Here is a 12,346-nt window from a genome sequence, read left to right as displayed (position 1 = left end):
CGCTTCGCCCTGTTTGAACAAGGGAGCCTGTATTTTTATTTTGTACTGAGTCTCACAAATTACATAGCCAGGGCTGCTCTCAAATATAACAGCGAGTAACACGACCATACCTGTCGTGGCGTTTCCAAGTAATTCATAGACTTGTGGAAATGCCCGCCTACCTAAGGGATTCGACTTTTATGCCTGGAATTTTTCAGTATGTAGAGAGAAACTGTGTAAAGAGATCAGTTTACCTTCAAGGTCTGTTCAATCCTGAGATCACACTGACTCTACGGGACTAGGCAACTTTACCGGTCTATCATATGATACAAGAGATCTGAAAGTGGACACACCAAACCAGCTCATTCCTTTTTGTAACTCCTTTAGGAGAAAAAAAAAAAAAACCACCCAAACTAGACTAGTTGAAACTGTTTTAACACTCAGTAGCCGTTCGGGGAACGAAGTCAAAAACCCAGAAGAAAAAAACAATCCACCGCTGGTGTCTCTTGCGATACGCTGCCCAGCTCCAGGAGGCTGACCCTCAGTTTGGAGGGAAAGAGTGAGCTAACAAAACAAGTCCAAAGGTGGAGAGGGGAACCGGGTGTGGAATGGAGTAACACCGGCTTCCAGTACAAAGGTTACACATTTTGAGTCACGGTCAAGGCAGGGATCTGTCACAGTTGCACACAGGAGAGATTTCTGAAGACAGAAGTAGATCTAACAACACAGCCGGCACCACACTCACCTCCACGCACACACCCCCGACCAGGCTTTAGGAAATCAGACGGCGGCTCAGCAAATGCGAGACACCGGAAACAGATCAGGCTGAGTGGCTGCCTCCTGGCAGTTCACACCCACTCCGAAAAGTTGACCCCATTTGCCGAAAAGTTCTTGGCTATTCCATTTACCTATTCAGTTAGCCGAGCCGACTCCCGAACCCCGAGAAATGCGTCTGTCAACCCCGCCTCCTCCGCGTTAGGGAGCTCAGGCACCGCCCACCCCAATCGCCCCGCCCCTCGCGGCGATCAAAATGGCGCTCCCGCATCTTGCGGCTTCCCACCTTTCACGTTCCGCGTGGCGTAAAGTGTTCTCGCGAGATTTTGGGCCCACTATTAGCTGGGTGGTGCGATGGGCCATTCTTTTCTTTCGAGAGGCCGTGGAGGTAGGTGGTCCTCGGCGCGTTGGGGTGCTGCGGTCAGGAGGTTGCTGGATGCGGACCTCCGAGGCCTGGGTTGCTCATCCCGTGCCGAGCCGGCGCTCTTGGTGCAAGCCATTTGCCAGTTTGCGTGGGTAGGAAGAGGACGTGATCGTCCGGGCCTGGTGAGCGAGGGAGGAGCTAGGTTTCCCCGGGATCCTCGCGTTGCTCGGCAGGTTGCAGCCACAGCGCAGAAGGCAGGCCCTGAGGGTGGTGGGCTCGCGGCTGTGGGCCTAGTGGCTGGATGGCGGCCCACATCTACGCGTTTGTAGGCGTGCTCCGTTGTATGTTAGTGAAGTTGTTAAAATTAAGTATTACGGGCGAGCACACGTTTTGTTAATCTTCGTAAGTTGCGAGGTAACCATTTCTGACGCCATTTTCCTTGCATGAGGTTGGGTGCTTCCTGGAGACATTCTGCTCGAAGGTCAGGCATAGTGAGTGGTTGAAGGGGTTGTTACCACCACGCAAGAGCGCCGGATCGTGGGACGGAAGCTACACTTAGGAGTGCTTTCTTTAAAAATTTATTTTAATGGTTATTTATTTTTGAGAGAGAGTGTCGAGTAGGGGAGTGGCAGAGTCGGGAGACAGGATGGGGCTCGAGCTCAGGAACGGTGAGATTATGACCTGAGCTGAAGTGTACAACCGACTGAGCCCCTCAGGGGCCCCAGGAATGCTTTCTAAACCGTTTCCGAAAAAGTGGTTTTTGAGTTAATGCCACTGTGATATTTAAAAGGCAGATTTAACCTCCGGTATATCCCATCAGTGCCATTGGACCCAATTTTTGTTAAATTGCTGTTTTTGAGCAATTCATGAATTCGTAGATTTTGCATTTTGAAAATGCAAGCTGCAACAAGACATATCCTGAAAATTACCACGAGTCCGTTGGGTATTTTGCAGATACAAGATCTGTGTGACTTTAAGGATTTCCTGAGTTGAGATATTTTGCCATTTAATTCTAGGATTCCTTTCTTCCTTACTCAGTTGTCCTTCCCAAGTAAAGACTAAACACAAGAGCGGAAGAATGTAGGCATCACCTATGGGGGAGATGAGGTAGTAAACTAATAAGACAGTTTTTGCTTTGTTATTGTAAGAGCTTCCAAGGAGATTAAAACGAGAGATGAAGGGCTCCATTGTGTAGTCTGTTAGCCTTGAAAAGTTTGAGAATTCAGGACTTATCAGGAAATCCTATATGCCGAGGTAGAAATTTCACAGTGACTTGGAATCACAGTATGAATGAGAAGAGGCTACAAATAAAAAAATGAGGCCAGCGGTTTGGATTGACAGAGTAAATCATGGGGATTATTTCTCCTGATACGCTGAGGCAGCATTGCCTCTTGCCTTCGTATGTAGTTTTTCCTGGGAGTGCTCATCTGCTCTTAACAAGTGGCTTTTTGGCTATTAACGGTGTGTTAATACTTGCACACAATATGGCTAGTGAATTTACCTTCTGTATTACGGGAAGATATTTAATACTTTTTTTTGGAAATGTACTATAATCTTATTCCACTTGGATAGATTGAGAAGACACAACTGAAAGATGGAAACCATGAATTCACTTTCCAGATTTTAGAATTTTTGATTTGAAATGGATAGTTCCTATATAAAAATATTAAAGGCCTTGTATTTGATTTTTTCCTTAATTTACATAAAATGGCATTATCTGACTACGTGAAATTTTGTTTAGATAATAGCTGTTTATGTTAGCATTCGTTCGGAGAAGCCACATCATGTTTGCCGAGTTGTCGGAAATCTGAAGCAAGTAATAAGTGATGAATAATTTGGAGAGGGGCTTGGAGAATACATAACAGGAATGAATTCTCTGAACCCTATAATGGCATCTGATTCAGCTGTGGAAATTGAAAATCACAGGTAAGTGCTTTTTAAGTTTTTTAATCAGCCATTACTAGATTTTTATCGCAAAGCTGACTAAATTTGATGGCAGTGTTTACTGTATTTGAATTACCTAGTAAGCAGTAAAGGCAATTTTCAAGAATTAGAAAAGAAAAGGAAAACCTGTTACAGGCCTTCGGCTTGTTTATATAATTAACAGTGGGACACATTCTTAACCAGGGAAGCAATACTCTTGGCCAGTTTGGTGTCTCTTCCTGACGAAATTACTCCTAGAAACGGGCAATGGACATCAGTGGGTGATCTTGCTTAAAAATTACTTTGTGATACTGCACATTATCGAAAATGCTGGCATGTATATGTATATATATGATGGAAATATCTAGTTAACAGAGAAATGAAATGGGCATTTATACTGTATTCAAGTCAAATGTTTACTTCCTCTAGTTTTATTTAGAGCAAGTTCTAGCAGTAAACAAGACCGTCTTTGGAAATTAATATTCTTTCTTTTGGAAGATCATTTTTTGGTAAATGCTATGAGATCATGGCACTATAGGCCATTTTCAGTAGTTAGAACTAAATAGTTGGCTTAGTTATGAGCCCATCTTTTTAAAAATTATTCTGAACATGTTTTCCTGCTTTTGGTCTGTGGAAGAAAAGTATATTACAGTAATCAGTATTCAGTAATATAAGAGGGTGTGATTAATTTTTCCCCTTTTTTTTTCCAGTGATAATTCTTCATCTGGTAGCAGCTTATTTAAAACTCAGTGTGTCCCTTCCTCACCTAAACCGAGGCAAAGAAACCCTATCAGAAAATTTGTTTATTCACCTGAAAGTGTTCAAGCAAAGGATTCCTCTAGTGACTCATCTTTAGAACCAAGACCATTGACTTTAAAAGCTATTTTTGAAAGGTTCAAAAAAAAGAAACGTAAAAAGAGGAAATACAAGCCAACAGGAAGACCAAGGGGAAGACCAAAAGGAAGAAAAAATACTAGACGCTCCCAAATAAATAGGAAACAAGTTAGAGACAAAGGATCTGGGTTCCCATTTGTAGAATCAGAGAATGGAAGAAAACCACTACCTTGGAGGAAGATTTTAACCTTTGAGGTCAGTATTTTATAAATGTGGATACACATAGCCAAAATGCCTGAAATGATTTGTTGGCCACTTTTAAGTGCCCCCCCCCCCTTTTTTGTAAAGTTTATTTTTTTAAATGTTTACTTTTGAGACAGAGCATGAGTGGGGGAGGGACAGAGAGAGAGGGAGACGTAGAATCTGAAGCAGGCTCCAGGCTCTGAGCTGTCAGCACAGAGCCCTACGCAGGGCTCGAACTCATCAACTGTGAGATCATGACCTGAACTGAAGTCAACCGCTCAACCAACTGAGCCACCCAGGTGCCCCTGTAAAGTTTATTTTTGAGTGAAGGAGCCCACAAGCGAGCTGGGGAGAGGTATAGAGAGGAGGAGAGAGAATCCCAAGCAGTCTCTGCTGTCAGTGGTGAGCCGGAAAAATGTGGGGCTCAATCTCAACGTTTGCCAGCCCCGTTCCAGGGAGTTTGACACAAGCATTCCAGGAGATGTCTGGATTTAAATTTCTCTAGAACTTAGCCCTGCTTGATTTAGGATAAATAAGGTCAGACAATACTTTGCTTTCAACTGTATCTCTCTATTCTTTTGGTAGTCTCTTCCAGAGTTAACTACTTGTGTTTGTAGGTGACGAAATGTGTAAGGAATTCATGTCTAATATTGGCACAGCTATAAGCATGGTCTTTCTTGAACAGAGTTAAGACTTGTGGTTCTTGTTTTTTATATTCTATTCCCAGAAGTAGTTTTCACTGTAGAAGTTATCTGCAGTCGGTCTTAGGCTTTCTAGCAGTAATCTACAGCCAGTCTCCCATGACCTTGAGCCTAAATCCAGAATTAGATTCTCCACCAACTGAGCCACCCAGGCTCCCCTTGGTGGCCACTTTTAGAATTGAGATGTACCTGGAACATAAAATCTGCAACTTTGTTAATACTCTTCTGTACTGCCACTTCAAGACCACAACCCATCCTTCAGCACAAATACCACTTGGGTTCCTGGGTGGATTCTTCACTGGTCTGTCCAGTGAACATATCCATATATGAGGTGTTTCAAGGCTGTTTATATAAAATCACTTGATTTAATCAGGCCTTTAAACATTCCTAAAACTGAAATGATTCCCAGTGGTTTTATGGTAACCTAAGCCAAACCTATCCACACCTTCCATGTGCAGTGGCTTTAGAATAGGCCATTTTCTTCTGATACCAAATACTCAATTTCTGATAGAACTGCCCAACAATTACTTAGCAGTAAACTCTCAAATATTTTAGTTAAATGACTGCATAATTCATAAGTCTCTTGCTCTAGAGTTGATGATATATTTGAAAGAATATTCTCTAAGCTTTTGTTTTAAGCTAATTCTCTTATAGAGATTTGTTTCTTTGGGAGCGTCTAAAGACATTTTTTAATGGAAACAAGATTGGTGCTTAGGTTTTCTTGGTATACCAACGTAGGTAAATTTGATAATGTGCTAGGTAGACCATGAATTCCTTTTAAAACCAGCATCTGGCATATGTGGTCCACATATGGCAGAGTAACTAAATCAAGATCATATAAGAGTTTTTAGCAGAGGGATCCTTTCTATTTTGGAACATAAGGCATCTGCTGAGGCAGGAAAGTTTTTTATTTTGTGAGGCCATTACTTACAATACAGCGTTTTTATGTAGCAAGCAGTGGCAAGAGGATTTTTCAACTACCTTGAAAAGCTGAAGTATGAATACTACCTCAAGGAATCCTTGAAACAAATGAATGTTGGTGAAGATTTAGAAAAAGAAGATTTTGACAGTCGTAGATATAAATACTTGGATGATGATGGATCTCTCTCTCCTATTGAGTCAGAGTAAGTTTACTCACGTGAAATAATTTTGGTCATAGGTTTTGTCGAATTAAATGTTTTTGAACTTTAATGTTCCATATCATGCTATCAATTTGTTTATATTTTACAGTAAACCATTTGGGTTGGTAGTTGAGCTATGAGTTTGGCACACGAGACATCCATTTTGGGGTGTTACACATGATAGCGTAAATTTTCTTTTTAATCAGTATTGATGTTTCAGTTGTACATCATGATAGTATACTACTAATGGGTTCTAGAAGTTTTTGTCATCTGAGTGAGGATATATTTTAATGTTACAGAGCAGAGGATGATCTTGCAACAAATCTTGAACATGATGACGAATGTGATATCAAATTGGTGGTAAGTGATATTTTTGTCTCATTTCGTCTTAGAATAGCAGTTGGTACAGGAAGAATTTATTCTACTAGTTAACTGTCTTAGATTCTGAATTTAGTTTTTGAAAAGCTCAATAGATTTGGTGCAGGAAATAAAAATAGGGATTATTTGGATACTTACCTGGTGAGAACATGGGCTTTTCAGTAATTGCTATTAGGATGTCTAGTGAGGAAAAGAAGCTGAATTTGGATTTTTAACATTTAGACCGTCTCCAGGTTTTTTCAGTAACCTAGAGTTATGTGGGATAACAAAAGCAGTAAAATTTAGTTGTTGCTCAATATGGATGTTTTTTATGCAGGACCATAATTATTTCATAGTAAGTTCTGAAGTACCAAAGAAGAAGAATGTGTATTTAGAACAAGAGGAATATACCGAAGAAGCAGCTGTGTCTAAAAGGAGAACATCAAGGTCCAAAAACATTGGACAGAGGATAGAATGGCCTGAAAAGGAGATAGGAATATGAATGTTAAGGTAAACAGCACAGAGAAAAACAGCTTTTCGTAGAAAATAAAGATGATAAATGCAAATATATATGTCAGTGATAAAAATGAATCTAAGGAGAAAATAAAAAGAACCTGAACAAATTAGTGAAACTCTGAATTATCAGGAAAAGCATTTTAAAGCTGTGGAATAGTTTACATGTAGAAAAGAATTAAGGCTTGTATAGCAAAAATAATCACCTGATAAATAATAAACCAGGATCCTACTGTTTTTGCCCATACTTTGTTTCAGACCAAGAGCTTAAAGGTGTCATTTTGAGCAAAGAAGTATGGAGATTATCTCCTGAAAACCTTTATTATAAATGTAATCACTAATGATTGACATCTCCTCAGGATACCTGAAGCCGTTTTTATCCCAGTTTTATTCAAACAAAGACCTTTAGTGTCAAACGTGTTACTGTAATAAGAACTTCCTAACTACCTAGACTGTCAACTACAATTTTCTTCTCATCACCACTGTATATTGCTGATTATGCCACTAAATACGCTGTATTGATTGCACTTGTGCTTGTTTTTGTTCAGTTTTGTGGACAAAGACTTAGACCTAAGTGCAGAAAATAAATCCTCTTTTGCAACCCAGAACTCATGGCTCAATATGAGTTTTGATACATGTAAGAAGGAACAAGATCCCTACAACCAACTAAAGTGATGGTGGGGGGTTTGATAAACTTGAAAGTTGGTTTCAGGACTGTAGAATGACTAAAGCACAAGACAAAAGGGAATTCTCAACTATGGTGAATTAGTATTACAATTTTAATGTTGACATAAAACAAAGATGCCTTCTTGTTGTAGGCTTTTCATTTGAGAGCACAATGTCTGGACTTAAAGGTATGTCTTCTGCTTTCAGTGAAGGAATGTCTTTTGGTGAATTTTTGGATCAGATTTATTTAAATGTACTTTATCAGATAATATAAACCTCTACAGGTTTCATTGTGGAAAGACATTTGCCCAGTTTTGTCTATGACGTGATTTCAGAAAAAGATTTGAGTTCATACATTTTATAGTGACAAATGCAAGCTTTACTTCACTTGCACGAAGGGGTCCCCAAACTGTAACTTAGGTTAGGCAATAATCAGAATACAGGATATTCCCACTTTAAGGATCTGCGTTAGCTTAAACTAATGCATAATCTAAAATGAGGTTTAGGACTTAATAGTGTAATGTTAGAAATGATTACACGAGATTTCCTAAATCTGAATGATGGAAAGGTTAATTCACAATCATCCAATTTGTTTTATTATCTTCCAGGGATTCCTAAATGGGAAGAACATAAGTAAAGCCATATTAATATTTTCCTGAAATTTTTTAAGTTAAATAACTGTAGTTCTTAAAATGAGGCAGAATCTTAAACATTTTGCTGTAATCCTGGGAATTTCATTGGAGTTTGTAAAAGTCAAGACTTTAGACATGGAAATCTTTTTCCTTTGGTGGTTCTAGAATAGCTACTTGGTACTTTGCATGTCTGTCTCAGTATACACTCTTGTAACCAACCATTCAGAAAATCCTTATGCGATTAAATTATGGAATAAGTTTGTTGTAAATAGGATGTTTGGCTTTTTGCACAGTTTTGAACTCAGATTTAGAGCAGATCACAGGTCTAATTGTTTTCTTGTGGAATCTTCAGTTTTAAAACTGTAAAACAGTGGTTGAGGTCTATCCCGATGGGGCTTTTTCTGTAGACCTACATCGTTGGAAACGCCTCATAGAGTATATGTGTGGTTTCCTTTATTCACAGAACTATGTGTTAGATCTGTGGGAAAGAACTACAAGACATCTATCTGCTAAAACATTGAAAGACCTAATGGTCATATATTTTAAATCTTAGGTATTGGAGTATCCCAAGAATCTGTATAGTTCAGGGCGTGCTAGTTTAGGTAAGTTTTTGTTGGGGACAGTGTAATCTTGGGGGCACCGTTACAGTTCACATGATGAATTTAACTGTTCAACTGCTGAATGATTACAGACATGAACTAAAACTTGATTCTGATGGAGCTGACAATAGCTTAAAAAAAAAACCCATGGTTGTCAATTTGGATGCTAAGCACCTATTTTAGATTTTAATCACACATTTAAATTGTTCTTAATCTTTTATTTGGTATTTTATCTGTAGGGGTGAATATGATTTGAACTCATTTACGTTTAGAGGTAGGTGGAATGTTTAATTTTTGTTGAAATTTATTAAGAATTCAAAAGTACTGAAAAAATGTGAGTTGTGAGTACGGTATCCCATTACTGTTGTGCCTCGTAGTTATTTGGGTATGCCACAGAAGTATTAGATCTTAGGGTGCCTAGGTGGTTCAGTCAGTTGAGCAGTCCGACTCAATTTTGGCTCAGGTCATGATCCCAGGGTCATAGGATTGAGCCTTGTGTCAGGCTCTGCGCTGAGCGTGGAGCCTGCTTGAGGTTTTCTTTCTCTCTCTCCCTCTGCCCATCTCCCCCACTTGTGTGTTCTCTAAAATTAAAAAGGTATCGAGATCTTGGCAAAGGTACTTGCCATGATATTTATACACCGAATTGGACAAACTGAGGAGACTGCATGTCTAGGGAATAACATGAAAATGCCCCCTCCCGTCTTGTATCCTTATGAAACCATTGCTATGGTTCATCCTAATAACCTGTGTATTTGGATATGTTACAGTACAGATATTGAATTTAAATTCTGCCTAATAGCAATCTGAGAAGCCACAATCTTGATTTCTAATGCATCATTTCTTTTAGTATTTGACTTAATAGTTCCGTATGTATAGTATAGAGACAGGATAAAGATAATGGGGACTAGATTTATAATTTCAGATGCAGTTAATGTAGTTGCCTCATTGGAATGATAAATTAGGAATAAAAGTCAAATTACATATTACAGGAACTTAAATCTCTAGAGGTAAGTTTCTCAGTGGTATTGCAACCTTGAAGTACAGGGGTTTACAATTCAGTCATGATTGCACTGCATGGTATCTGCATTCAGCAGCTTGTTCCTGCTGGGTGTTCAAAGGACAGTGCAATATCAATTCAGTATCTGGCATCGTTGGTTTTCTTGGCTTCGTGCATGTTAAACCTGGTATTTTTATTGAAACAGTATTCCTATAGTTTTTCATATTACTGAATTTGAGATCATCTTTGATAGGAACTAACGCTTCTCTTTTTTTCTAGGGTGTTTGAAATTGAGAACCAGGGGTCCATCTAGTCTGACCCTAAACATGTAAGGCTTTCTATTTCGGTTGCTTCTGGTGGGTGCTTTTATTGCTAGCAAACAGTAGGACTTCTATACGGAATCAGAAACCTTTGTATAGCTTATACATAAGCTTGAGAGGAAATTTTTAAAAGCCTCATTCATTCTAAGGTGGAAATGGGCACTATCATTCATGGTGTCCAGGAATTGTTAATGTGGCTACATTGAGACACAGGTAATGCTTGCATCACAGCAAGTTTATTGCAGTGGTGACAATGAGACCTGTAACATTTTCTGCTAGGCCTGTGGAAATAACAAGTGGAGTGGAAATAACAAGACTTTCCCATATTGGAAGCAATTAAGGGATAACAATTTTATAGATCATTTGCCAAAACAGCAATCAGTGTAATTCTTAAAACTTGATTTCTAGGGCCCTAAAGTAAAAAAAAAAAAAAAACTGGATCCCAAAGATTGCAGGTAAGATTTCCCCTCAAGTGCCCAATCTTACAGAAGTTGAAAGCTTTTTCTTTCATAACACTTCCTTAATGTTCCTAATGCTTTGGTTTACCTAATTTTGGCAACAGCTAATCCTGGTGGTTTATTGTATCCTAATTAAAAAAAAAAAAAAACACCCTAGATATTAACGTGTGTTTATACAACTTGCCAGTGATTTGTGATGTTATGATGATGGGCAAAATGTTCAACTGCTCTGACTGGGCTGAATGAAAGTAGCCTTTCTGAACATCCATCTAAATGAAATCTGGGGGACACTGGATGGCTCTGTCAGTTCAGTGACTTCAGCTCATGACCTCATGGTTGGTGTATTTGAGTTTGGGCTCTGGGCTGATAAGTGCTGAGCCTGCTTGGGATCCTCTATCCCTCTCTCTCGTGCCCCTCCCGCACTGGCATGTTCTTTCTTCCCAAAATAAATACAATATTTAAAAAATACGTGGGGGCACCTGGGTGGCTCAGTCAGTTGAGTGTCCAACTTTGGTTCAGGTCATGATCTTGTGGTTCATGAGTTTGAGGTCCGCGTTGGGCTCTGTGCTGACAGATCAGAGCTTGAAGTGTGTCTCCCTCCTCTTGGCCCCCCCCCCCCCCCAAACATAAAAAAAAGGAATGGGTTGAAAAATTAATTATTCCAACTCTGCATTTTTAAGCCTGGAAATTTCAATACGTATTAGTTCAGAACTGGGTATCCGGCTACTTTGGAACCTAATTAAAACCACATTTTGAGAAATTTAGTCTAAACTTTAAAATCGTCCATAGGTGGGGAATTCCTGAAGTATGTCCATATTCAAGTGGAGATTAAAGAAGCCCAAGGGAAAGAACTCTGGCAAGTTAGTTCTTTATCTTAGTTAGTATAATGGTCATTACCAAGGCTTTGAGAATGTAGTTTCTCATTTGCTGTGGACATGACCATAAAAAATTTTCCACTAGGTTTGCTTTCTTTATGCTACTTTGCTAGCGTTCAGCCTATTGGGAACATTTACAACAGCTATATTTCAAATTCTCATCTGACCGTACGTAGTATTTTGAATGGTGCATGCCTAGATCTCTGTTGTTACTAGTAACTGGGCAACTTGTAATGTTATAATAGATCTAATAGAGGGAGACTGGCTTTATTTACAGGATCATCTCTGGAAATGGAGTTTTACTTTTCTATTCCTTTTCTACAGGATAGGACTGATGGTGACAACTGTGGATTGAACAAAAGCTCCTTTTAAAAGGTATGTACACATTTGAAAAAATTTAAGAGTCTAATTTATAGGTCATTTCAAAGAGGGCTTGTGGGGCTAAAACCAAGAGCCCTTAACGCTGTGACCAGATATCGAAGTTCTCCATGGGATATAATAGTTACTCAGTGTTGCTATGTTTTCCTGAGGAGATACAAGATTTAGCTCCTTTACAGCCATGTGGGAAAGAAATGTCTCCCAAATTTAACCAATGTATACTCTCGTTCTCAGGGCTATTTTGAAGAATGTGATTCTGACTTGGAGGAACGACGGTGCTTGGGAGTGGAAGGAATCCCATGTTAAAATTCTTAAATAAAAATTTATTGACTTTAAATAACTTCACTTATGTTACACATAATTTAAACAAAGAATCTTTACACATTTTGTAGAAAGTCAGCATGTATTTTTGGCTCGAAGTTTCTCTAGTGTTTTCTGTGGAGGGAATAGAAAAATTAAATTAACAGTTGCAGTGCCCTGGACCTGGAAAGATTATAGGGGGCCTCACTCACCTTATGAAATTCTTTTGCCCTTGCTCGGTTTTGGGCATATGCATCTTGCTTTGCTTTCTCTTCCCTTTGCTGTTTCACTTCAGCTAACTGATTGTATAAT

At 39.2% G+C, this 12,346-nt stretch overlaps 3 protein-coding genes and 8 non-coding genes across 38 annotated transcripts in view; 9 read left to right on the top strand and 2 right to left on the bottom strand.

The window, feature by feature from the left end:
* CD1H11orf54 (chromosome D1 C11orf54 homolog) overlaps positions 1–1,123 on the bottom strand; it is a 22,387-nt gene extending 21,264 nt beyond the window's left edge. The window contains exon 1 of one of the 3 annotated variants that reach the window (XM_049653598.1): positions 1,040–1,123. The gene's annotated coding sequence lies outside the window, so the exon portion shown is untranslated. The other 2 variants (XM_049653588.1, XM_049653580.1) reach the window with 2 other exon arrangements.
* Positions 1,059–12,074, top strand: TAF1D (TATA-box binding protein associated factor, RNA polymerase I subunit D). 17 transcript variants are annotated; one of them, XR_007462722.1, is made up of 12 exons: positions 1,059–1,141; positions 2,859–3,043; positions 3,751–4,129; positions 5,770–5,942; positions 6,239–6,299; positions 7,628–7,663; positions 8,661–8,709; positions 8,946–8,980; positions 9,983–10,031; positions 11,271–11,341; positions 11,681–11,731; positions 11,969–12,074. XR_007462722.1 is itself a non-coding variant. In XM_049653690.1 (9 exons), the coding sequence occupies exons 2-8, from the start codon at positions 2,985–2,987 to the stop codon at positions 11,709–11,711; spliced, it is 786 nt and encodes a 261-aa protein (XP_049509647.1). In that variant the 5' UTR covers positions 1,059–1,141; positions 2,859–2,984; the 3' UTR covers positions 11,712–11,731; positions 11,969–12,074. The 17 variants fall into 17 exon arrangements, 3 of the variants coding, with proteins under 3 accessions (XP_049509647.1, XP_049509626.1, XP_049509670.1); XR_007462704.1 differs by adding an exon at positions 6,634–6,806 and having other exon boundaries at positions 8,661–8,980; XR_007462723.1 differs by lacking the exon at positions 11,271–11,341.
* On the top strand, positions 7,333–7,461 carry LOC125917755 (small nucleolar RNA SNORA40). Its single transcript, XR_007456284.1, has one exon. It is a non-coding gene; the product is annotated as a small nucleolar RNA SNORA40 (small nucleolar RNA).
* Positions 8,481–8,611, top strand: LOC125917724 (small nucleolar RNA SNORA18). Its single transcript, XR_007456276.1, has one exon. It is a non-coding gene; the product is annotated as a small nucleolar RNA SNORA18 (small nucleolar RNA).
* On the top strand, positions 8,755–8,827 carry LOC125917790 (small nucleolar RNA SNORD5). The gene has a single exon (XR_007456297.1). It is a non-coding gene; the product is annotated as a small nucleolar RNA SNORD5 (small nucleolar RNA).
* Positions 9,773–9,910, top strand: LOC125917664 (small nucleolar RNA SNORA8). The gene has a single exon (XR_007456259.1). It is a non-coding gene; the product is annotated as a small nucleolar RNA SNORA8 (small nucleolar RNA).
* LOC125917687 (small nucleolar RNA SNORA1) lies at positions 10,155–10,294 on the top strand. Its single transcript, XR_007456265.1, has one exon. It is a non-coding gene; the product is annotated as a small nucleolar RNA SNORA1 (small nucleolar RNA).
* On the top strand, positions 10,676–10,748 carry LOC125917657 (small nucleolar RNA Z40). Its single transcript, XR_007456256.1, has one exon. It is a non-coding gene; the product is annotated as a small nucleolar RNA Z40 (small nucleolar RNA).
* Positions 11,369–11,492, top strand: LOC125917717 (small nucleolar RNA SNORA32). Its single transcript, XR_007456273.1, has one exon. It is a non-coding gene; the product is annotated as a small nucleolar RNA SNORA32 (small nucleolar RNA).
* On the top strand, positions 11,771–11,897 carry LOC125917671 (small nucleolar RNA SNORA25). Its single transcript, XR_007456261.1, has one exon. It is a non-coding gene; the product is annotated as a small nucleolar RNA SNORA25 (small nucleolar RNA).
* Positions 12,037–12,346, bottom strand: part of CEP295 (centrosomal protein 295) — a 55,616-nt gene continuing 55,306 nt past the window's right edge. For 9 of the 10 annotated variants that reach the window (XM_049653492.1, XM_049653501.1, XM_049653515.1 and 6 more), the window contains one exon: positions 12,037–12,346. In XM_049653492.1, the coding sequence (XP_049509449.1) occupies positions 12,190–12,346 (157 nt within the window). In that variant the 3' untranslated portion in view covers positions 12,037–12,189. The other variant, XM_049653508.1, reaches the window with a different exon arrangement.

This window comes from Panthera uncia, chromosome D1 (genome assembly GCF_023721935.1).
Source record: "Panthera uncia isolate 11264 chromosome D1, Puncia_PCG_1.0, whole genome shotgun sequence".
Lineage (NCBI taxonomy): Eukaryota > Metazoa > Chordata > Mammalia > Carnivora > Felidae > Panthera > Panthera uncia.
Note: the sequence above shows the minus strand (reverse complement) of the source record. Positions and strands in the feature narration are given on the sequence as shown.